This window comes from Poecilia reticulata, chromosome 2 (genome assembly GCF_904066995.2).
Source record: "Poecilia reticulata chromosome 2, P_reticulata-male-v2, whole genome shotgun sequence".
Classification (NCBI taxonomy): Eukaryota; Metazoa; Chordata; class Actinopteri; order Cyprinodontiformes; family Poeciliidae; genus Poecilia; species Poecilia reticulata.
Genome location: NC_088831.1, coordinates 15,270,943 through 15,297,181, shown reverse-complemented (window position 1 = coordinate 15,297,181; position 26,239 = coordinate 15,270,943). Strand labels below are relative to the sequence as shown.

The window sequence follows — 26,239 nt, the reverse complement described above, 5'->3', positions numbered from 1 at the left end:
AGAAAAAAACATGCTGTCATTCCAAACAAGCAGTACACAATGGATGTTTATTACTTTCTTCAGCTAGCTCATACATCTCTGATTTGTAATAGTAAAATGAAAAACATTTTCAGTAAAATTTCTAATCCCAATGTAAATCCAGGGTCTAAGGTGTTTGACCCCGTCTGCCTGCTGGTGTTCGTGCCGATGGTGCTAAAATGTGCAGTTTCGCTTCTGTCAGCCTGCTGTAATCAGCATGTGAATGAGCCCTTTGAGATTTCAATTAGAGATATAAAGGGCATTATAAATTAATTTGATTATTAATATTATTAGAAAGAATTAGGTACCAGACACAATAAGGTCCCCGTGATTGGTTAAAACTTTGTTTATTGAATTTACTAGATCAGTAATGAGCACAAAAACAGAAATAGTGGCTTCACACAATCAAAATTATCCATTCAAACGTGTTAAATTCAGAAATATTTTACTCATCTCAACGTCAAATGGGACTAAATTTACATGAACATGCAGACAAAGTGCAGGGACGCAACTACTAAAATGGAGAAAGAAGAGCATGAAAAAACAAGGAATAAATCAAAATTTAAAGCGGGGGTTTGGGGTGCAGCAGCTTTACGTCACCCAGGGTACTACATTTGTTGGGTCGAGTTCCCATTCCAGGTATTATTATCCTCATCATCGTCCTCTTCTGTCCGAAGTCTGCAGATTTTACCTTCTTTTTTGAAATCCTTTGGCCGCATCTCCAAAGTTTGTTTGGTGGGAGTTTCTCTGAACACAAACATAAAAGCAAAAGTTTAGAACAAAACAAAGTTAAATAAAAATACATCCAAAGTATTAGTATATAGAATAATTTATTTTATAATTTTTTTCTTGATGAAAACCAAGATTTATTTCTGTTGGAGCTCTTATTGTAAAGAAAGAAGGACCATAGTATTTTCCACAGTAATTAAAGACAATAAAAAAAAGTTTTATGTCCGTCAAGGACATACAACTGTCAGAGACTGCAGTGAGAGTGGCAAGCGGAAAGGAGGGCGGTTTACCGTTCCAGTACAACCGCTGATGCTCAAGGACTAAATCTGTTGTCTGGACGTTGACCTGTTAGTGGTTGGTCTTCGTCCGTTTTACTAAACCCACAAATATTCGCATGTTGTCATGTCATGTTTACATTCCTCCCTCTGCTAACCTCAAGGTGGCCTGTGACCTCGCTTGCAGACTGAACATCTGGCTACATTCATGGTGATCTCAAGTGATTTTAATCATGTCACCATAGACAGAACTCTGCCCAAATTCACCCAGTATGTGAGCTGTCCCACCAGAGAGGAGAGAACTCGCTGTATGCTAACGTAAAAGACGCATAGAGTTACTCTCCTCTCCCTCCGCTCGGCCGGTCCGATCATAACCTGGTGCATCTCGGCTCATATTACGTCCCTCTGATGAAGAGCCAGCCTGCAACCATGAGGTCACAGAGGAGGTGGTCGCAGGAGGTCACTGAGACACTATAGGGATGATTTGAGGTCACTGACTGGCTGGCACTCTGTGAGCCGAACATGGAGGACATCGATGACCTCACTGAGTGCATAACACTACATCAACTTCTGTGTTGACTCCATCATCCCTACTGAGACCGTTTACTGTTACCCAAGTAACAAGCCCTGGTCAGATCAAGACCATCCCGAGTGAGAAGATAAGGGTTTTCAGAAATACCAACAGGGATGATGCGAGAATAATACAGAGTTGCTTGAAGGTGGAGATCAGAAGAGCTAAGGAGGATGACAAGAGGAAGCTGGAGGGGAAACTCCATCAGAAAAACAAAAGCGAGGCCTGGAGAGGGATGCAGTCTGTCACTGGGTTCAGGTCAGCAGGTGGTAGTGGGTTGAAGGCCACATTTACAGAGCCAGTGAACTCAACCTGTTTTTAACAGATTTGACTCTCCAGCCCCTTCACCTCCCGCCAACACTCCCATCAATGCCACTGCTGCTGTCCACCAACTCTCCTCAGAGTCCTTCATCCCCGTGTGAATTTCTACTCTTCCCCTCCTCTTCTACTCAGTGACCATCCCCTGTCCCCTCAGCTGGCCACCTCCACAGACAGCTGGTGAGACTCCACCCTGGCAAAGGCTGCAGGTCCTGATAGTGTCAGCCTGAGGGGTGACCAAAGCCTGTGCTATCCAGCTTTGCAGAGTCTTCCTTCATATCTTCAACATGTTGCCCATGTTCCCTGTGGAGGGTCCCTGTGATGTGGAAAACATCCTGCATTGTTCTGCTGCCGTAGACGTGATTCCAAGGACTACAGGCCTGTGGCGCTGACCTCTCACATCACCAGGACTCGTCCTGGAGCAGCTCCGGCCCCTGGTCCAACCACACTCGGACTCCTTGCAGTTTGCCCAACAGCCCAAACTTGGAGCTGAGGATGCCATCATCTTCCTGCTCAACGGTGTACACACTCACCTGGCCCAGCCGGCGAGCGCTGTGAGAATGAGGGGTTTTGACTTCTCCAGTGAATGCAACTCCACCCATCTGGCTCTACTGGGTGAGAAACTGAGGCGATGCAGTTTCTCACCCATGTGTCGTGGTTTGTGGGCAAACTGGCAAACCGCAGTTTGTGCGCCCACGACACTGTGTGTGAGACTGTTGTCAGCAACACGGGGGCTCCACAAAGGACTGTCCTCTCTCCCGTCCTCTTCACACTCTATACATCCAACTTCAGCTGTACAATATTACAAACAATATTTTATGTAAATCTGGTAATAAACGCTCTAAAACCACGTTTGTGGTCAGCACAGTCTGATTTCGCAGACATGACTCAATCCAGAGTAACGGCGCCTGCAGGAGTGTCTCTAGCTGAAGCAGCTGATAGGAAATGTCCAAACCAGTAAAGTACATCAAATCCTACAACCACTAAAATCTAATGCCACTTCATTTTGGGAAGAAGTTCTTTTAGTAGTTGCTGGTAACAGGCGAAAAGGTGTATGTGGGGGTGTAACAGGTTTCTCAATTATTTTGGGTTGTTTGACTCAGTGTGGTGTGAAAGCGAACTGCACCAGCTGAAAATGTAACAAATGTTGACATTTTGGTTCTATCAGGTGTGAAAACAGCCCAACTCTCAGCAGGACTGCAGCTGCTCCAGAGGCTCAAAGCAGAGCCGGGTTAATAAACAATATCCCAAGCTTTGAAATTTTTAGAGCTTTTATCAATCCACCATCCAAAACTGGAAGTGGTTTGGAACATTGGTAAACCCATCAACACATGATCACAGCAGCTGTGGAGGAGCTGCAGAGATTCTGCTGAGGAACAAATGTTACAAGGAAAATTGTTGGTCATGCTGTTCATATTACAAAAAGAAAACAAAGTGTCCCGCATCTCAGTGCCATAATTAAGCACAAATAAAAATACATTTTATTATCAGTATATTCGTTTTAAGCATTAGATTTTACTTTTGATGACTATTCAATACAATAGCTTAAAAACCAGATCAGCTCACTTGATCCCATTTCTCTACACTGAAATCTGACAGCAAATCTTCACCAAACATTGATATTGAAGGGGCTGAAAACAGGCAAAGTTAAAAGCTGCCTGGCTGACTGCATATGTTGGTGCAACACCGTAAACTGAAACCTTTTAATTCTCACCTCTTAGCTTGGTTTGAGGGGACGTTGGAGCTGCTGGCAGGGCTGCTGTGCATCCCCTGCACTCTGGATGCTGATGATGAATAAGGTGTAGCAAAGAGAAAAGAGCTGAGGAACCTCCATACAGCAAGCAGCGGGTAAAGGAGTGTACCCAGAGCTGTCCAGATGCCAAATCCAGAAGACCGGGTCACTGTGTTAGCAGGCCTTCGAGACTGAAAGGAAGGACAGGGTCCAGTTAATGCTCACACACAGAGGTCATTTTGTCCAGATGGAAATTGGGTTTTTGATGAGAAGATTGAAAATGTAAATAATTCTTCACAGCAGTCAGTTTTCATGCACAACCTTCAACTTTCTGCTACAATGACAGAAACATGAAGTCTTTATGAACAAAGACTTCATGCTGTGCTTCAACTAAGTTTTAGTTTAGAGACGAGCACACTTATTCTACCAGGTTTTTGCAGCTTTTTTTTTTTTAAATAACACTGTACTGGTGTATGAAAGCATGAAATGATCATGGATTCATTATTTATTGAAAAAAAGGTGTTGAACAATGTGTCTTAATAATTTAGCTAATGATTCTTTCACTGCTTAGTCACTCATCACTTTTCTGTAAAGAACTGAACTTTCAGCCAAAGGTGGTCAGCCTAAAATCATGTATGGAAATATGACACTGTGACGTCACAGTGTTGCCACTTCTGAAGTACTAATGACGAAGTGGCAAAATTGATTTTAAAACATTTTTTTCCACTACACATGCAGCACGGACACATCATTTGGGAATTCATGGCACATAAAATCAAGAAGCATCATCGAGGCTGTCTACTCATCCCTAGAATAAACTCTGATTATCTGATGGTTGTTATTGTCTTGCGCTTAATCTGTCACAACCTGTTTGTGACGTTACATCTCTTTTTGTGCGCATCTGTTTGGTGATTTGGTGTTGCAGTTTTACACCTGACTGATCCAAATGAAAGAAATGGGGAACTAACTCAAACAGGAAGTGAAGGCCTAATGAACAGTGTAGAGCAGACTCTGGACTACTCACAGGGAGGACAACAATGGAAGCACTTGGAACCAACTCCAGCTCCAGCAGCGTCTTGTTTAGGTCTTCGCTGGTGAACTCTCGTCGAGGATACATGGTTGCTAAGGAGAAGTTACCGTACAGATTTCCTATTTCCTAAAACAGAAGCAGCACTGCCATTAGATGCATACATAAGGAAGAAAACATGTTTTATGAAGCATAGTGATAAAGTCATTTGAACATGAACTACAACAATGTTTCAGTCTGGCCTCATTCACATAGTCGGTTAATTTCTCTCTATATTTGTTTTTGGGGGTTTTTTTTTGTTTGTTTGTTTTCCAGGACTGAGAGAGAGTCAAAGATAAATTTCCGACTTCAGTCTGAAAGAGAATCTGTGGAAGGAGCTAAAGATTAGAGTGATAACAGGAAGGCCTTTCTAGGCCTTGGACCTCACAAGCATAGATAAATCTTCCAAATGGCAGTGGAAACATGGAAGGCTGCTAAACAGCTATGAGGATTTTATTTCTGTAATCCATATACAGACTTTTTTGTTAATGTGATATTCCTTCCAAAATAAGACACTTGTCTCTTTTCCTCTCAGAAAAAAATGTCTCTTATTAATATTTACTACATGTTTATATTGAGTTCTGCACTAACAGCATGTTTTAAGTACATCTAACAGTTTGGCCATGTTTCAGAAAGAAACTGCAGATGAGCAGTTTCTATGTGGTAAAACATATTAACAAAAACATATAAAGAATGAATATGAAGAGGACCTGCAGGATGAACACATGATTCAGTCAGACTGACCTCAAAAGCAAAGTTCCAAGCCTCCTGCAGTCTGGACTGCGAGAGAAACTGGTTGGTGAAGGATGAACCATCAGGGAGTCGAAACTGTATCCTTGAGCTGGTACTGATCACACACACACATAAACACACACACACATTGAAGATGTACAGAATTAAAACATAATTCACAGAAGCAAAGATAGTTGTAGTTTTAGTCTTGTTTTGGATTCACATTTTAAATCGGTTCTTCTAATAATCAACTCCACATCCAGGCATCTTTTATACTAAAGAAAAGGAAAACATCTGCACTATATTGAAAACAGTTTCAATGTCGTACATTTCCTAACTCAATGGTGCTTAAAATTCCTAAACACATTTCAACGGCTACATTAACACAACAGGCAAATGTGACACAAATCAATTATTATCATTTTATTTATTTTTTTTTGCTCAAATGCAAATCATATTGGACTTATCATCGCATTCTGAGCGGCACAATCCCGATCTTTACACCCCCCCAAAAATCTGATTTGATCCATTTCCATATACGGTCCGAATTCACATCTCTGATTGGTTTTAAAGTGTCTGCAGTCTGCACAGTCATTTTATCTGGCATCTATATTGTTGACATGACACATACATGATAACTGTGCACCAAAAGATCAGACGTAAATAATGGCTGAATTTTATACATTTAAAATAAGTCTGTGTCAGCGAAGCGCATGACGAGCCAATCCCTGGCTCTGACTACCACATCCTGGGTTTACTGTTTAAACAGAAGTTTGATTGCGGTCACATCATTCAACATTATGATTGAACAAGCAAAAAGAGTTGAATTTCAGCAGAAAAAAGTTGGACCCTAATGACGCTAACCCTACTTCTTATTATCCCTTACTGTTGTTAAGAACAGCCATTTCATCATACAGTGTTTGATTAATTGTTTTCTGATGTAATCAAATTCTTTTGGGATCCAAAGTACTGAATCTCAAGTTTTTCATCAAGTATTAATACAAAGTTTGGAATGTTAGCCTCGTGACAACATTAGACCTTGGTGTGTTTCTTGGAAAAAAACTAAACAAAAAGACTTTTCTGCTCTGTGGGGAATCCAATTCCCAGTCTTATGGGCACCATGGAGATGTTTTTGTCAATGTCAGGTTTTTTACAGAGGAAGTTTTCTCTTAAGGCCATTTTTCAGACTCTTTCTTATGGCTGATTTATTTCAACACTACAAGAGCTGCCTTGTTGTTTTAACAGAAATAAAGTTGTCAGCGCATTGATGATGTTAAACACTGATTATGTAGTAGTCTTCATTTAAAGCAACCTGTTTAATCTTTTACCTCCTCTCTCTGATTAGCGCCTCCCTCTTGGCCTCCTGCTCTGCCTGCTGGGCCTGCAGAAGTTTCTGCTTGGCATCCTTCTCATCCTGACGCATCTTGGCATAACTGGCAGCTCTCTCTGCTCGGTCCTACAACAAGCACAATTTCCTCAAGTCAGGAGCAGAAATTTCATACACTGACAGCAGCCTTCAAATTTAGGACAGGGAAAAGAGCAGGTTACCATAGCGATCTGCTGCTTCACTCGTTCTCTGGCAGCCTTCTCTTCTGCCTTTTCTCTGTTCCTTTCTTCCAGGAGCTGCTTGGTTTTCTCTTGATCTTGTTTTCTCTTAAATTCTTGGTTTTGCTTCCCCATCTTCCTGCGCTCAATTTCTGTTCTGACGTCATTCTGAAAAACATGCAAGTAGATTAATAATGACTGAGAAGCCCATCAGGCATAAAAAGAAGAATGGTTACATATAAATAAGTGTTTATTTTTATTGATGAAATTTCAAAACTTAGTAAGTTATCTGTTTAAATGAAATGGCATACAAAATGCATTTCACCAACTTGGTTGTTTAAAAAAATAATTTAAAAAATGCACACTAGTTTATCTCAATCTTAAAAAGGGAATAAAATGATTTTTACAGCATAAAATGTTTTTTAAAAGTTTATGTACTTATGTTTTTGTCTTAAAACAACGATAAATTCAAATACTGTTGCCTAGAATGAGATTTTAAGGGTTTAAAGTTGTTTATTTGTCCCTGGATTCTGATGGATGTAAGAGAGATTACACAAATCACCAGAATTACTGCCTGTAAACCAAGATCTGAGAATACAATGTGTTATCTGCAAACTCTCGCTAGAGGGTTCTGTACAATGATAACAATGACGAGCGTCATCTCTGAGAAAGCTACATGGGATGATTACAGATCCCTGACAAAGAAAAACTGACACCGAGCTTGGAGTGATGACAAACCTTAGTCATGAGCCATCAGCACATATATAAAGCATGAAAACTGATTCCCTTGGATGATCACGACCATTTCCCAAAGGACTTCCAGACATCAGTGCCTCTGAAGGCCTTCAAGTAAATCTAAGAAACAAGCTTAATATTTAAACCTTCAGAAATGTACCTCCTCTATTCATATTAGACATGAGCAAATAGAAGGGGACAGTGTGACTCTGCATTCATTTGAGGCATTCAGCTAATGTCATGACAATTTGAAAGAGGCGAAAGAGAAAGTCATTTGGTAAATCATAGAGAAGCAGAAGAGCCAAAATCAATGCTGAAGCCTCCAGACCAGGAGAACAATCTCCTCTGCCGTCAGGTTGCTCCACAACAAGCTGGATGAGCAACAAGGACAGAACGGAGAGACAAGTGAGCAGCTGTATCCTGGTAACATGGAAGCCTGCAACAGAAGCCAACGTGGACAAAGACTGTTGGTTACATACCAACAAAGGCTGATCTGTAATGGCTGCATCCACCATTCAGCACCCCTCTCTGATACTGGACACGTTCTTTACACAAACTATGACTGCTGTGATGCAGCCAGCAGGATTAGGGACCTCTGCTGCGACACAGAGAGCAGACTGATGTGGCATAGAGTCCTTTCTCTTCCAGTCAAAATCCAGTATATTTTTGATGCTGTAGGCATCAAATCCAATAATCTAGGAAAGAATTGGGGCTTGTGTATAAAGTGTGCATACACACAAAAAATGTGTGGAGTAAATCTACGCAAACCTTGAAAATGTGCGGTAGCAACGCAAACTTTTTCTGAGGACAACAAACTACAAAGCGCCAAAACTCACGTAAATACACTGAAACCTGACTTTATTCAGTTATTTAGACCAAGAAGCACTGAAACGATGTTTTTTCTTGATTTCAATCTTTTATCGTATTTATGTTGTATTTCATTTTATTGTAAACGATGAAACTGAACCACATTTATCCTCAGACAGTAACATAATACACACAAAATAAATAACATAAAAATAAGAGGATGTGAAAACCTCACTTGAATGTAAATTGTAAATTTCCTCAATTTTTGTCAAGTAAAGATGCAACGCATGGGTTTGTGCGCCAAAGCGCATGAAATACATATTATCTGCAGGGTAATTTCACTCTCCCTGAAAAAGAAAACTGGGTCGGATCAGCGGATTAACTCCAAACAGTTCAGGTTTGATCATTTTTGAGGTGATCAAGGTGTGAAGACAATCACACTTATATAAGCAGCTGCACAAAGAAGAGCCACGTAATTGTGGAACCTTTTGCCTCTGATGGAGAACATCGCCAACAGGAGGATTCGGAGAGATCAGAGATCACGTTGATCTGCTGGGAAATATTGACGATGGTTTATTAGCGCTTAGATTAATCCAGACTGATCATTCTGGAGCTCTGTGCAGAACTTTAAGGAGCTGTGTGTTAACAGTGCCGGTGTTCTGACTATCAGTGCTACCTCATCAGATTTTTCTGCCGGATTTACGGGTAGCACAGAAAAACAGAGCAGCTGTTCAGCTGGAGCTGATCAGGACACTCTTTAATGGTTCACCGTAATTACATTTCCTGGATCCAGAGAAGTTCAAGCAAAACTATGTTTAGTCATTTTATTTCCTTACTTCCTTCTGTTCTTTGTTCCTTTGCTCTTGTCTCTCTTCCAGTTTCTTGGTCAATCTGTACAAAATTAAAAGAAAAAGAGGGGGAAGAAAAATAAAATATAATTAGAACAGTGGTTCTTAACCTTTTTTGAGGTACCGAACCCCCCAGTTCGGTACCTCAAACTGGGGTGAATGCATATGTGCATTCACCAAACCCTTCTTATTCCAACCGCCTCCCACCCCCTTCCACTCTGACACATAAAAAGTAATGTAATTATATTAGCTGTGTAACCACCGCCCACACCACTAGAGGCAGTACCAACCCCGAAAAGATGCGACTATGGAGCAGATTTAGACTATAGAGTTCCGTAAAAACTGTGAGCTTTGATGAAGTAATTAAAGACAAAAGTTCAAATCCATGCTGAGAGTGGAGCTCCTTCAATCAGGACTCCTCCGCAGCACTGATTGGTTAAGCAATGTAACGTGATCCTCTGCAGCAAGTGATGGAAAAGCGGGGCGTCATCACGACTTTACACAAGTGTGTCTTAACCTCCGCGGCAGAGGCTCCACCGAACCCCTGAGACCGACTCATCAAACCCCTGGGGTTCAATCGAACCCAGGTTAAGAACCACTGAATTAGAATTATGCCTATAAGTGAAAAACAGATTGCTTTCCATCTCTTGCCTGTAAGTTTGATGGAAGTTGGAAAAAAGTTTAAAAAGTGTGTCTATAAAAGGCAGTAATGAACACGAACTGCTGCCAAACTGGTAGATACGAGCATAGATGGGTTAAAATGTGGACTCAGTCCTTTCAGCTCCTCAATGACCAAGTCAAACAGGTGAATGTAGGCCACAAGTCAAGAGAGCATGACTGTTTCCATGGTCCTCCGACCAGAACATGGCACCCAAAAGGCTGTCTCCATGAACATAAACAAGATTTCATCACAGAAATGCTGTGCATGTCTGTAGTGACGACCTGTCCATGAAAACCATATATATTTTTAAAGGTTATAAAACCAAAAGTGAATGTAACTTTGTGAGTAGGAGTTTCTGGTTCATGCAGTTCCAGAAAACATCAAAAATGCAGCTCCATTTTTGGCTTATTCCAAAATTACAGGCAAACATGGTACAGGCTCACAGAATCCCTTGCTGCTTCTCCTACTCTGGTTCCTGCATTGTTTGACTGCCTGACTGACTCACCTGCTCACCCACTGACTGACTGCTGTTGACTAATTACGGCTGACTGGGTGACTGGTAAAAAAAAAAAAAAAAAGACTACATGACCACCCACGTGCATGCAGAGCTCCTTGAAGCCTAAATGAACCACAACCTCAATTATAAACTATATAAATGCAAAGACATTAAGTGATCCTTCTTTGCTCTTCAATTCTCTTAATGATGAACCTATAAAAAGAAGAATAGAGAAAATAGAAATGGCTTTAGTCTGCAGATGCCTCCAGAAGCAGACAGAGCTTCATCACTGGCCTCTCCAACACACTGGTTCTGGTCTGAAGCTGCACTGAACAAACCAGGCCTCATGCATCAGCTCTGACTGCCACGACTCTCCTCATCTGCCAACATCCTCTGGCTGCTGCAGCGTCTGCCATCAGGGCAATTATCTCCAGAAGAGATGTTTCTTCTCGTCTCATCCACTTTAGTCTCTCCTGCATCAAGGGCAAATACTCAGAGATCCATCTTCTCCAAAATAGTTCAGCCATGTACTGTACTCGTTTCCATGGTCACCTATGTACAGGTCAATTCAAATTCAATTCAAAAACCTTTTATTGATCCCAAAGGAAAATTAAGTTTTTAATATTTTTAAGTCAACATTTCTGCATTAAACGTGTCCTTTGTTGGTTTGACATAATATTCAAATCTCCTAAGAAATTAAATGTTTTTGTTAGCTTTAAGTAGAAAATCATCATAAAAGTTTGCAAGCATAACTATTATCAAACAAAGTTGGATGGATAAGGGATTGTCTCTATTGATTAAAGCAGCCCAGTGATGGAGATGACATCAGTGCCATGACTGAGCTACAACACATTTCATTTCTCTTTGAGATTAATAAAGTATTTTTTAATTTTAAAAATTGAATTTGAATTGAAAGCTCCAGATGTGGACATGGCCAGACAAAATGCTCGCTTCTATACTTTAGAACTCATCTCCTTGGTATAAAAGGAAACTGTTGAAAAGTATTTCTATATACAGAATGGCTCTCTCATGTTCTGTGTGTATAAAAATACTAAGTGTAAAAGAGAAAACTCAACCTCTGAATGAAGTTCACATCCGTTTTGCTGCGCCTGAATCCTCCTCTATAATTTCAAACAAATTGAGACAACTGCAACGCCATCATTCTGCTTTCCTCACAACACGTGAACAAACGTGATATATATGTGCTGTGGTGATGTTTGTGTGTTTGCCCTCTTGTGCAATGGTGGGATCTTAATTACGAACAACTTTGCCTCAGATTTGTTTTTATTATTTGCGCTAGACAGGTTCTTGCCAACATCTGGAGAGAATTTCAAGTGAGCTGCACCTTTAAAAATGCACCCATTCACTTCTTTCAAATCAAAAACAACCGGCTTGGTATTTCAAAGACAAATATGTCTGTTTTGCTACAACATTGTCTATGGATCTCAGAGATTCTCCTGGTCAGCTGTGGGTGCAGGGATTGAACTAGGCCCTGTAGGGCCCTGCTCCTCCTCAGTACTGGCCAGTTCTGCAGCTAGGGCCTCACAGGATGGCCAGGTTGTGGGTTTCTCCAGATATCCTTCACATGGTCTGCCTGAAACACTACGACAGGAAAGGTGGAGAATAAAAGCAGCGTAAAGCCAAACACACTGATTCAGTGGAACCAAAACACGCTTAGAAAGAAGGTGATCAAGCAACAGGGAGAGCTGCAGCGTTAAGAGGATTGTAAAGGAAATGTCGTTTAATAGTTTATAAATTATACAACTAGAACACTTTAAAGTGAAATGTTTTTAAATGAAAACATTACACAATGAAAATATTGCCAGACGTTAAGCGACCCAACAAAAACAAATTGCTAAATGACAAAACATTCGGAGTAACACAAAGTTCTGCCTCTTTCTATAGCCAGTTCTCTGCCACCACCTAATGGAAGCAGCAAGGCATTACAACAACACAGTGGCCTTTTAGTACATTGTCCAAAAAATTGCTAGAATAAGACCAATTTTGTTTCCAGCTATTGAAAGCTTTCATTTTTGTTGTTATCCATGTTGGCCACCTCCGACTTACAGTCATGCTTACAATACTTTTAGTTTTAGTTGCAGTACTGACAAATGTTGCAGCAAAACAGTCATATTTGCCTTTGAAATGCTGAGCTGGTACATTTCAAAATGTGCAGCTCACTTGAAATTCTCTCCAGATGCTGGCAGGAACCTATCGAGTGCAAATAATAAAAACAAATCTGAGGCAAAGTTGTTCACAACTTAAGATTCCAATAATAAAAAGGAATAACAAAGGCAAAAATATTGAACATGTAAAGGAAGTTAAAGAATTAAAATTCATGACAGCAGCTGAATCATTAGTGTAAGAAATTAGAAACCAATCCTGCCACGTGGTGCATATGACTATCAGCTGATTTAGCGCCTTCTTTTTTTTATTTCTATGTGTTTGGCATCATTGGAAAGCTTAGACACTTTCAGAATCTGTAAATGACTCAAAATGCCCAAGCAGACATGTTCATGTCTTTCTCGTGACCAGTCACATTCACCAAACAGCACAACTCTTCTCATTAGGATGAACAAAGAAAACAATAGGAGAGTCGAGAAACTAATATTTTTGCTTCAGGTTGCATCAAATATAAAGATTCGTTATCGCAGAGGCTTTCAGGTTAGGTGGTCCATGACTGTTTGTTAAATGGGTTAAGTGGCCTGAGCCCTGAAGAGGTTTGAAAAACACTGATCCAGGATAATAACCTCTTGTGAAGAGCTTCGAATTGTTCAACAGGTGCAGGTGTTTCAAAGAAAAAGTAATAAATCGCTATGGCTGACATTGTAAATGGCTTTGTACTTGCATAGCACTTTATCAAGTCCAGAGGACCTCAAATTTCTTCACACTACAGTCATTAAGCCATTAACACACACACACACACACACACACACACACACACACACACACACACAAATGATGATAGCAAGCTACAGGAGAGCCGGTGGCACGGGGATCAAACCAGGAACCCACTGAACTCCAACCACTGTTGCCCCATAAACACAACATTGTTTAAGAACAAGTGTACAATGCTACATTTATTAGATGTAACCCAAAAACACCATAGCCACAGTAAAGTCTGGAGGTGTGAACTTCATAGTGTGGGCCTTTTTTTCAGCATACAGCATTGGCTGCATGTATAACAACAAATGAATAATCTACCAAGTGGATGAGGAGACGAGACTCAGCAGGACAAACATCCAGCCGAGCTGCACGAATAGGATTTTCTGGAACATATTAGATTTGATCCAAAAATTATTTTGTATTTTTCCATTTATTTTTTCTAGTTACAGTGAAAGGTGTGTACACCAAGTATGATTACCAACTTGTGAGATCATATTTTACAGAACTCACCATCTGCTCACCATAACCTTCATGCCAACAGTGCTGTAAATCACACCTCACCTATATTTACAATCATTAGCTGTAGCGCTAAGTTATGTAGCTCAGCATCAACTGCGGTTAAGTTGTTGAAAATATTTCAGTTTGTAAGTCAATGATCTTGGGTTCAAAGTACACATAGTTAACACCATTTTGGCAAATTGGGGAAGGGATTCACATTTGTAAACATCTTACAATATTGCAATAAAGGTTTGTTAGATACTCCCTGCCTGTATTATGAGAAATGGACACAAACCCAAGTTGCTCTTACCTTTCTACTTTTGCATTCAGGTTTTCATTCTGAGAAGAGGTGGCCTGACATAAAGGGGAATTCTCCACAGAGGGTTTTGTGCTGGAAACACATTCTCCATCTGCCGAACTTGAAAGGGATTCTATATTGAAAAAGACCACAATCAATCAATCAATCAAATTTATTTGTATAGCACATTTCAGCATCAATGCAGTTCAAAAAGCTTTCAAAAAGCACGAAAATATGAAGTCATAAGAAACACAGTACAGTCAACAATTCAGAAACCAGTAGCAAACATAACATTTTGGTGAGTGCCATCATCAAAATAATCAATGTCCATCAAATATATTGGCCAATGTTCCAATAATGATATTAAAAAGCAACTTGAAGTGGGATTAGGCTTGATTTAAAGGAACTGAGGTTGCAGAGTAGACCAGATCGTTCCTGTTTACGTCTAAAAATAATAACTTCAGTTTTGTTTCTGTTCAGCTGGAGATGCTAAGAACATCCATCTGTTCAGTGACTGGACGGGTCCTGAGCCACCTGGTGACATCGTGATGTTTGTATCTTAGCAGCAGAATCTCTGACAAAGGAACTTCTTAGACAATCACTGAATGAGTGAGCAATCATTCACACCTTTTGTTGCAGCTGGAGCCTCTTCAGGTTCATCACTGATCATTTCCAGCCCAACAGGCACTGCTGGAGCTGAGGTAGAATCTGTGGCTGTGCTATCAGGTGGTCTGGTCTCCAAAGACTCCTGTGCATCTGTTGCAGCAGTATCTTCTACTCCTTGACAGTGCATCTATAAGAAAGCAGGAAAATGGGTAAAACATTTTATAGATTCAGCTTCCTTAAAGGCAATTAGGTAAAGACAAGAGAATGTTGTTCATACGTTTAGTTTTCATATTCATGCTACCCAAGTTAAATAAAATACATTAAAATCTCTGAAGTGAAGATTGTTTTGCCATTTTCATGTGGCATAGATTAATCCACAAGCTCCCCAGTACTTACAAAATAAACACACTGTCAAGATCAGTTAGTTCCTAATAAACCAGTGTTTTTATATAAGGTTATTTTGCTATCATATAGCAAATGCTGAACAGTTTTAAGCTGTTCTGATTACAGTGTACATCTGTAATCAGAATACTGGTTCTTTAAGCACAGAGGTGGTGAAGGAAAAAGGATGGTAATATTAAAGTGTTGTTAAATACGGTAATTGTTTTATTGTCTGGCATTCTATCCTACGTTAGTCATTCTCATCGATTCCCATCTGCTAAAGCAGATAATTAGGCTTAAAAGGTTTGTGACTCAACAAAGTCTACCAAACTTAGACCTGGCTAGATCTTGTTAGTGTCTGGTTTATTGAATCTACAGTTGAAAGCCTAAGTTACACATCCATCTGAGACTACAGTTTAAATTGCTTTAATTTACAAAGAAGTTTGTTTCTGATGGGAAATTAGAGACCAATCTATCAATAAACCAATTTAAAAACAGAAAAGTTTTCATTTACTTTTTGTTTTTCTTATTTATTTTTTGCAAGGGGGACATTTATCAGCCTTTATTTAGGGCTGATAAATGTTCTTATCAGTCTTAAATAAGAACATTTAAGGCTGAATGGATGCTGTCTGACATCTACACTGTTCGTCTGTGCACGACGCTGCTTGCTTTGGGGTCGTATATTATTCACATGAAAATTAATACAGTCAAATTTAATTAATAATATCAATGACCAGACCACAAAAAAAAATTCAGCAAAAAAACAAAAAACAAATCGGAATTGATCAAGACCTGCTGCGTGAATTTAGCCATTGTTCCTTTTTTTTTGTTTTGTTTTGTGTCGACCCTTCAGCTACCAAATACTCTACATTTGGTTTTAGTTAACCTATTTGTTTATCTTCATCAAGCCCATCTTTTTAATATAATGTGCTGAAAAGATGCCAGTGTTACAGGGTGAATTTACCTTTTTTACTTTGTTGATTCTCTTCATCAGTTCATCGGGAGACACACTTCCAGCAACGACCTCTAGAGGAATTCCAGTCACCCCGATGAAGAAGCTAGACGGTATGCATACTACGGGATCTATAACAGGCTAATGAAGGAACACAAGCTTCACCAAAGTCCTGTACTTGGATATAAATATGGTTACAATATATGTACAACACATACACAGCAACAAAGGATACAGATCTGGGAAAACTGGACACAAGTGTCACTGGGAAGAGAAAGTGAATCCATGAGGAATAAAATATACAATAAAGCATTTTGAATTTGTATGGACTGTTCAGTAACATCTATAGAGATCAAATAAAAAGCTTATACAACACACCAGGTTGTATAAGCTCCAAGCCAATGTTTTAAGAACATGGCAGTGTTCAAAGGTCAAACAATTGCTGTGATAATCAAATTTGAGGTTTTTTTACATAGCTATTTTAACAAACTAACTGAAGCTGTTGTACACACAGCAGAGAACTAATCAGCACCTCTTGGCATCGACCCTGATGGCCACGCAGCAGTTCTGGGCAGCCTCCGAGACGCCGCCGTCTTCCCAACTGGACATCAGCTGCTGAGACTGTTCATCTTCCCCTGACAGAGTAAAATCACAGGCAGGACAGATTTAACACAAAGCCTGTGGACATCTCACAGAAGGGTTAGCTGAAAAATAAGCTTACTACATTAATTAAAAAGAATAATTTAAATCAGACATCTAATAACGTTACTTGTAAACTGTACTTTACATCATGACGACACAGACCTGTCATCCTCCTCAAATAGATACAAATGTGTTTTTAGTAACAAGCAAATAGTTGACGGGAAAAAAAAGAATGTTACTGTTCTACATATCCAGTCATAAGTCATCTGGTCTTTACTAGATCTGAAAATTACTTGAATTCAACCCCAAATCCGGAAGGTCACACTCCATACTGCCTGTATTTATTGCATAAAATAAGCTGCAGCGACCTTGGAAAGTCCTTTCCTTTTCTGTGTGACTTTAGTAGTTCTATCACATGTATGTGGCCGGCTCTCTTTTTTGAGGCGTAACTCTTCAGTTTTAAGTACACAGAGATCTGACTGGGGTATTGCTTTATCATATTGTGTTGTAGATTTTCTGCTGCGTTTGGAATCATCTTCGTGTTGAACTGAATTCAAACTAGAACTGTCAGTCATATGGACTCATGTTTCTCTTTGTGGAGGCAGCTGGATTAGTAAATCTTAAAAGAATTCTATTAAAACTAAAATTAATTCACTTTTGAGAAGCAGAATTGCTGCTTAGCTTGATCAGAGCCAATGGAAAAAATAATTTTTTTTGCAAAAGACTAAAGTCTAGGTCAACAAATCTAAACATACAACCATGCATCTTCAAAATTACGCTGTACTTTATGCTGGCCTATCACAAAATATTCCAGTAAAATGCAAAAACATATTTAAAGCTTTATTTTTGTAAAACAATTGTATAAGCAACATATTATAATGGTCGTCACTAAACAGCTTTAATATAAGCGTCTGACAAAAACGTGTTGAAACATTCTGGTCGTCACACCAAAACTCGAGTACAGAGGTGGGAAAAGACCCAACTGGGTTCTTCTCTATGAAGTCTGTCAGTTTAAGAACCACAGCAACTCCAAATGTCTCAGTCACACAACGGAGGTGGAGCAACACACTAAAAGGTTCGGCCAGGTTTTTGTGTTGTCATCCGAGCATTTAAAAAAAGAAAGAATCGGAATATCTCACTTCATCCGTTTCACTCTCTGAATAAGTGACAAAATATGTGGAACTTTTTCATAATTATTTGAATTTTATGAGATGTTGCATTAAATTTCTCATTCTTAAAGAACTGTACACCTTCCGTAAGGGAAAGTCTTCCACGGTGTTTGAAAGCCATAGTTCTAAAGAAATTCGTGGTTGCGTTGGTGTTGGTTGGTCGGTAGCCATGTTTCCGAGTAAAATCAAAACAAGCAAAGCCAGCTGGTTCACCTGCTGCTTTAATAAGTTTAAGCTGGATTTGACGTCATTCTCGTGTCTAATTGATTTCAGAGGCAAACTAGAAGCAGCATTAAAACCAACCGGTTCTAACAAACAGCAGCAAAACGTTGGAACGAGTTTATCAAACACCGACAGGTCGCTTGCTAATAAGCGTCGTTCTCACAACAACGTCCGTTTACAATTATTTTACCACAGTTACCTGCAATGACAACGACAAAGACCAAACTGCGTTGTTTAGCAGAGTTTATGGCCTCAGGAATGGATCCCTCAAACCAAAGCATCGCTGAATATTCAGTTTCTAATGTCTACGTGTTCAATTTGCTGTGACATCAGCAATAATAGTAGCAGTAGTAGTGTCGTCTTCTTCTGCTGCTTCTTCTTCGTGGTTTTATTGGCGGTTGGCAAAAAACTTTTAGTAGCATTACCGCCACCTACTGGTATGGAGTGTGCGTCCTGATATTTTACACAGCTGGGGGAGGGAGGCTCAAAGGTTTTGGTCCAAAGATGTCCACTGTCCTGCTCTTGTCATCTGGAGTAGGGCAGATGTTCTGTTTATGGGGAAAATTAGTAATTGGGATATAGAATCATCCCAATTGTTTCTTGTCTTCAAGACATGCCTGCAGTTTACCTGATTGGATTCGTCAGGATTTATGAATATAGCTGCGTTTCATTGGTACAAAAGTGTTTATACCATCAGTATGTCATACAGGAGAACAGAGTATATTTCTCCCTCGTGAAATATGCCTCCCAGCCTTAATCCAGCTGGAGCCTCAGCTCTATGTACACACAGCATGACTGGAGCATCCTCAGACTCTCGTTTCATTCCCTGTTGTCACTCCTATCCTGGTAGAAACTAGTACCTGGTACCTGCTTTATCCAGAGGGTCTGAGCTCGTGGCTGTCGAGAAATGATTGCATAAACTGTGTTTATGTTTAAAATTTTACACTATAGTTAATGTTTGCGTGTGACGCACGTAATGTGCCAAAAACCCTGCATGATACTTGTATAGACTATGATTTAAATTACCACCTTGACGCACTTCCCTTCCTTTGAATGAATGTCCTAAAACATTATGGATGCAAACAGTTGTTAAAAGTAATCTAAAATATGTGTCCTCTTGTGGTTTGGATATTAAATTAAGGACAGTCAGCTAATAGGTGGTCAAAGCAGTGTTCTTTTAGATAACAAGGAATGATTATGTACATGGAGGAGTACAACATATATTAGAGAAACCAGCCATTTAAATAAATAAATTAATTTAAAAAAGAGTTCTTGAGAATTTTTGAGCTCAAGCAAAAAGAAAACATACATTTGCTTTGTCATTATAGGCTACCTGTTTTTTTTCCTCTGGCAAACAGGACTGTTATCATTTGAAGGAAAGATAAGTCATTCCTTGGACTTTGAAGTCAAAAGTAAGACACACACAAAACCAATTCCACTGACGTAGTGTCTTTATATTTTAATAGGCATCATAAACAAGGCAGAAGAGACAATAACAAGCAGAAGCTTAAACCTTGGTGATAATCCAGACGAAAAGTCTGATCTTTGCGTTTTACATAGTATGCAAAATATCTGTCATCCCTAGTGAGGGTAATTTACCACCATATATTCATATGATACATAATTTATGCTTAAATTAGTGCTGAAGTGAAATTAAAACACTTGAGAAAATGGCTACCAATACCTGTTATACATTAAGATCAATAATCCATAGATGTAATTTTAGCTTGTCAGGGTTGAGATACACAGTGACTGAACATAGTTTCTTTCTGGAAACTCAGTTCATATCTACAGATTGTGTAAGCATAGTAATTTATATATGCTAAAATCAAACCCGCTTTTCCAGAACATAAATAAAATATCACCGTAACCAAATAGCATTTCCAAGTGTCAAAAGTAAAAAGATTTTCTGCTTTTACCACTGAACAGACCATGGAGTCAGGCTCTTCCTATTCTCCTGAAAACTCATATACTGCTGATGATGAATACTTCCTGCTAACTTTAGTTGGTTGTGTCTACTTTGTCCTCACTGAAAAATGCCTGGAGAGACTTTCCCTTAGCAATATACTTGATGTTTTCAATTTCACCACCACTGTTGTTGGGCTTCTGGAAATGAATTTCCAGGTGGTCCTGCAGGTCCTCCTCCTCCTCCACATCATCAATGCCTTCCAGAAGAATGGTTCGCCTTGATGAACCACATGATGTCTGCAAAGAATGACAGGCATGAGATCAGCTTGCTTAATGATGTGGGACATATGGTGCCCAAGAATTTAAAAGCACTAATTGATTAGTGTTGTGGAGTGACATGAAGTAGGCACCAATAGAGAGTCCAACATCTGGAGTAGGGCAGATGTTTATGGGAATGAGTAATTATACAAATGAACTTAATTCAGACTTGATCCATCAATTAATATTTAGAATTACTACCGTGGCAAGACTTTTATTTTGAAGGCCAATTCTACTAACAGGGAGTGGGATGTTCAAAGGAGAACCTGAATCGTCAGTTTGCCACGACTTGAGAAGTAAATGTTAATCTGACAAAAAAAAAAAAAAAACTAAGACCTTTGGTGTTGGAAAGCAGGATCTTTTTTATGCACACTTTTGCCCACAAAGAACAAATTCTTTGAGGAATGAATGATGGACAGAAATATTTATAAAGGATAAAATAAACAGAACTGTTTGTAGGACGGGTGTGTTGTCTCTTACTTGAAACTTCTCCAACTTGTACTCGTACGCTGGTCCAACCTTGACATTAACTTCAGATTCAAGATTTACTTTGTACACTCCTTTTCTGGCCAACCTCCAGGCAACTACACACGTGCACACACACACACACGCGCACACACGCACACACACACACACACAAAATGTCATCATTAATTCAAAAATGTGATTTTATCATCTTTACACCAGTGACCATTCAAAATGAATGGATTGTGTCCATTCAGACACAACCTATTAATAGGCAATTTAATAACATTCTTTTCACTGATTAAAATAACCGTTTAGTATTTATGGCATGGTCTCAGTCTCAAACTTCTAGCAATTTCGGGGTTCAAATAAAAAAAACATTTATTTACCTTGTAGCACTAAATTTTTGTACAGGAATGATCTGTCAAGTTTTTGTTCTATTTCAATTTTAGTATAAAGAAATTAATCCTAATCTTGTAGTTTCTGTATTTTTCCTTCCCTATTTCAAGTGCATTTCTTTGACAAAATGAACCTTTCAGACAGGTGTCTAAATGGTAAATGGCATCTACAAAGCACTTCACACACTTTCACACGCTGATGTTCCTGAATAGAAGCCACAGCTTGAAATAAACCTAAAAAACACAATTACTAATAAAGCACTTAGCTGAATCTAAGTAAATCTGTTGGGCCACACGTTGACACTCAGACAGTAATTCTGAGTGCCTTATGACTTGCTTCAATGTAAATGGGTAAACAAAGCACACACAGGTTGTTTTGGCATTTTCCTACATCTCAGTGTGTGTGACCCTGAGAGTAATACCTCCAGGTTTCAAAAATGTAATGGACCCAGTTCCAGTCTCGACATTGTAATCCACACTCTCCACTTCTCCTCCTCCCTTGGTTGGTCTGGAAAAGCTGATCTCCAGACGGTCCTCCATTCTGTCCTCCGGCATGGCAGCGGGGATGTTGGATACTTTCAGCTCTTTTCTGGACACATCCACATGGACCTCCACAGGAAAAAACAAAGATATTGCAAATAACAGTTATTTCATAATGCAATGTTTGAGTGGTAATGACAATATTTACACTATGTTCACACTTTATGCATTTTATGTAGTCAGACTTCAGTGTATCATGCAACCCTCAAAGATGTTAGATGTTGGCTGGCAGAATGAGCAAAGCAAAATGAGTGATAATTAACAAAAAGGGAAGAAGCAAGGGCAAAACCTCTGAGTGTGTGAATGGTGCAAACCTGATTATATTCAACAACATCTGTAATATCAGCGCACACCTTTGTCCATCTAACCATCTGTCTTTTAACCCTGAGGAAATGATTTAACCACCATCATAAGAGCCCTTTACTCAGTGTCTAAATGCCAGTTGTCAGTTTTTCTAAAAAGTGCAGCTGGACCAGAAGCATCTGAATTAACACCACATACGTTATCTCTCGAGTGAACTCTAGGTTCAGCAATTACACAAGGAAGAACTGAGTTAGATTTGTTATGGACAGCTATGAGCAAATATATCACTAAAATGTCTCCTTCAGGAAGTATTTGCTGCCCTCACCCTCTCAAAAAGTTTTTTTAAAAAGTGGTGGAGTGATCACATTGATGGTCACTCAAGATTAATAAAAAAAATAATTGGAATTTGTTGGTATTTTCATTGTGATTTTAAAAAGAAACATTTGTTTTTCATGTTTGTTTAAAATCACTCAACAAATGTGCAGAGATTTTAATAATCTATAATTCATCAGTGGTTCCGTTTTATTGGTAAACCTGGATTTTATTATATACCTCAAACTTCACAGATGGTTCCAAGGTGAGTCCTTTAGGTTTCACATTCACGGTGGTGTCTTCACAGGACACACGGCAACCAGGGAGCTTCAGGATCTTTTGAGCCACTAGAGGATCGACAACATGACAGAAATACAAATCTTATGAAGAGCCAATGAGATGCGAGTCTGAGACACTCTTAAATGAAACTAGGCAACTACTTATATGTGCAAATTGTCCTGAAGGTCTACATGTGTGTCGAGGAAAGACTGAAGGTGCAGTAATTTAGTTTTCTGCAAGTTTATTGGAATTACAACTATGAAGAGAAAGAACCTTGTGGTTGTTTGTCTTTTGCAGGCTAAACATATTATTGCTCTGAAGTGGAAGAACACACAAAGACCAAAGATGAATGAATGAATCAAACTATTGAGCAACAATCTGGCAATGGAAAAACTAACTCACATAGCGAAAGGGAAGCTTGAAGACTTTAAAGATATTTGGTTACCCTTTCTACATCTTGTCAAACACTGTGGCATATAAACTTGTTTTTTTTGTACAGTGTTTTACTTTAATGTAAATACATAAACAAACATTAAAGTATGTAATCTTTCAAATAAAATAACCATGCGTATTAATACAAAATAAACAATAAGGATGTAAACAATTACATATATAAAATGTTGAGGAACTATGCTCAAATTTGCATAAACAGCTCATACTGCAGAAATCGAATAATCAAATATTGATTTTTTTTAAAATGCAAAATCAATCTACACATAGCTATAATATTACTAAAGTAAAAGAAAAAGTAAGGCAAATCTTATAAGTACCTTATTTTTCAGTAAAAAAAGTTAGTCAACCAAGTGTAACCAGTACTACCCACTTTTGAACATAGATAACAAAATAATTAGTAGCCTGTATTTGTTAACAAGCTTAATGTGACATTAGCATTAGCTAGTCATCGTTTAGCTAAAATTACCTGCATCCAACAACATTAATCAACTCAGTTAGCTTGGGGGGAAACTGTGCAAAGTTCTTTGGCTTTTGCTGTGATGATTCTAACAAAAATCTGCACAAGGGAGTAAATCCCATCTCATTATTGGTGGGGACAATAAACAAGAAAATTTCTTTAGCATAATTTAGATGTGACTTTGGTTCAGTGTCACTGATCTAATCTCTGCTACACCTTCACAAAAGTTTAACACTCTAAATAAGTTTTAATAAGTAACTCCACTTAATGAAATTCATCATAAATATTGATTTATTGTAGTGAAATTAAATTGAATCTTTTTCATGTCAAGCACATTACATAATGTGCCACATATATAAGAAAACAACAATGAAGTCTGATTACCTTTCTCTTCCTCAAAAGTGATGAGAGCCTGGCCTCCTCGTAGGAGCACTGCAGCTCTCTGACTGATGGTAAACACTCCTCTGACTGAATGACTGATGTCTTCTCCCTCCCCATTCTCCTCTCTGATAAGAGACAGAAACTTCACCTCTGTCTCTGGAATCTGGGCATAGATCTAGACGAGAAATACAGTTTTACATTTAAATTTGTGTGCCCTTATTGCCCCTGTGAATAATCAAGTATCCATTTAAATCAAACATCTTTACTCTGAACAACTTTTATTATTTGGGTGATTTTTTTTTTTTAGAACACTCCAATTCATATACTTTAATAGAAAAGATTAACAAACAGGACAATTTATGGTTAAAAACCAGAAAAAACATTCTCACCTTGAATTTGTGCTTCAGTTTTGAAGCCTCGGTTCTCTTAGCCTCCAGCTGAGCTTTGCATCGCTTCAGTTTATCCAGTATATCTTGCTTGTGTTTAGAAAGGTTCTGGATGTCATCCTTTATAAAAAATAAAAGGGATTAAATATATATCATAACTATCTCCTTCCCAATAACCTGCAAGTGTAAACAAAGAGTCAGACATACCTTGACTTTTTCCAAGTCTTGAGTGAATTCTTTCTGGAAAGACTCCTGCTTTCCAGCTTGAGCCATCATTTCTTTTTTGGCATTCTCCTTTAATTCATCTCCGTCCAGTTTTTCCAGCAACATCCTGGCTTTCACGTCATCAGCTTTCTCAACTTTCCTCTTTATACATACACAGACACACACATGCATCAAAGAAAAGGAATACAATACTCTTTCTGGTTTGCAGTGTGTGTCCATGGGATTTGTGGCAGATTTTGTGGCAGACTCTCCTGAAAAGTTTAGCTAATGTGTTTGATCTAATTTATGGCAAGAGAAAATGCAAATGCAATGTAAAAACATTCGGTTCTGACTGAAGAGGTCACACTCAGACTAAGAGACTTTTATGTTTCTCTAAGCTGCACTTCTACCAAAGAAAGCCGTCCTCTCCTCCATTTGGCTGCTGTGCCATGAGAATCCGGCGATTGTTTATAGCGCCCCCGTGAGGCCAGTCACACACTTCCGTTACAAAAGCGAAACCAAAGCCAACACAGCATGAATAAAAGTAGATGTTTTGTCATTGAAATAAAACAGTGATATGGAACATATTTCGGCATAGGTTTCCTTTTTCACCTTCAATTCTTTCAGCTCCTTCTTCGCATCTTCAAGGTTGTCCATCTGTGCAATACTACTCATCTGACGAAAAGAAAAACAAGGAAAAAAAGAATCACTCTTCTCCGTCCGAACCCCTAAAGCTCTAACATATAAATTATTTACATGGACAACAATTACTCTTTGATCCATTAGTATAAAGCTTGCCATAACATGGACGACGAAATCGAAACTTAAACCAGTAAGTCGATAAAATACGTCGCAGGCATTAGAAGTTGGTTATTGTCCTACCTTTATTGGTGTTTCTTTTTAACAAGGACTTTTTGTTAGTTTTTACGGAAGAGATCGAAAAAGTATCAAAGTTGTTTATGAACTGATAGAAAACCCGACCCGTGCAGTGCAGAGGTCCAACATAGGAATGTTTCCCCAACACTTCTTGTCTACCGACTGTCAGGCGCAGCTACGCAGCGTTTTATGACCGACGCATCTTGTGGTGCATTCAAGAATGCCTCGTACAACCAAGAATGCCAAAGTACGTGCACTGAGTTAAATAAAAATGATAAAGTGATACCATTATTCAACGTCCCCAGAGTCTAATTCAGTCCTTTCTTGTCTTTGGACATTTTCAAGGGGTTTTACTGTCCTGAGTTGTTTTTTCACCAATTAAACTTCTTTGTATACAAAACATGTATACAAAAACACTGGCATCATTAAAAAAAATTAAACCCATTTACTACAAAATTATATTTTGTTCTGTGAATCACATTAAATGTTAATTTAGTTATCCTTCAAGTTCATGGACAGACTGTGGTAATTAATGAGAGACAGACACAAAAACACAAGATAAAGAAAAATGAAAGTTGCCTATATGGTGTAAAAACTATTCGTGGTTTTACTTTATCCTTAAGCAGAGATTAGATTTACATTGCATTTATTTAAATAATGACTTGATTACATGCTGCAGAATCTCAAAAACATGTTTTAAGGATTTGGAGTTTGGTCAGACTGAACCTGTCATTAAAAATTATTAAATAGCAGTTTTTAACAGTCTTAACAC

At 38.8% G+C, this 26,239-nt stretch overlaps 2 protein-coding genes across 2 annotated transcripts; both read right to left on the bottom strand.

Annotated features, from left to right (window-relative positions):
* Nucleotides 1-349: 349 nt before the first annotated feature.
* Nucleotides 350-18,576, bottom strand: ubxn4 (UBX domain protein 4). The gene is made up of 13 exons (XM_008438716.3): nucleotides 18,387-18,576; nucleotides 16,687-16,789; nucleotides 16,390-16,418; nucleotides 16,167-16,285; nucleotides 14,843-15,008; nucleotides 14,228-14,348; nucleotides 9,365-9,419; nucleotides 6,990-7,154; nucleotides 6,770-6,897; nucleotides 5,454-5,556; nucleotides 4,668-4,799; nucleotides 3,626-3,834; nucleotides 350-765 (listed from the first exon to the last, which is right to left on the bottom strand). The coding sequence occupies exons 1-13, from the start codon at nucleotides 18,466-18,468 to the stop codon at nucleotides 627-629; spliced, it is 1,551 nt and encodes a 516-aa protein (XP_008436938.1). The 5' UTR covers nucleotides 18,469-18,576; the 3' UTR covers nucleotides 350-626.
* A 1,044-nt stretch (nucleotides 18,577-19,620) lies between these two features.
* nmi (N-myc (and STAT) interactor) lies at nucleotides 19,621-25,653 on the bottom strand. Its single transcript, XM_008396111.3, has 9 exons — nucleotides 25,474-25,653; nucleotides 25,204-25,266; nucleotides 24,595-24,753; nucleotides 24,391-24,507; nucleotides 24,005-24,176; nucleotides 22,672-22,778; nucleotides 21,699-21,885; nucleotides 20,894-20,997; nucleotides 19,621-20,392 (listed from the first exon to the last, which is right to left on the bottom strand). The coding sequence occupies exons 2-9, from the start codon at nucleotides 25,264-25,266 to the stop codon at nucleotides 20,189-20,191; spliced, it is 1,113 nt and encodes a 370-aa protein (XP_008394333.2). The 5' UTR covers nucleotides 25,474-25,653; the 3' UTR covers nucleotides 19,621-20,188.
* Nucleotides 25,654-26,239: the final 586 nt, after the last annotated feature.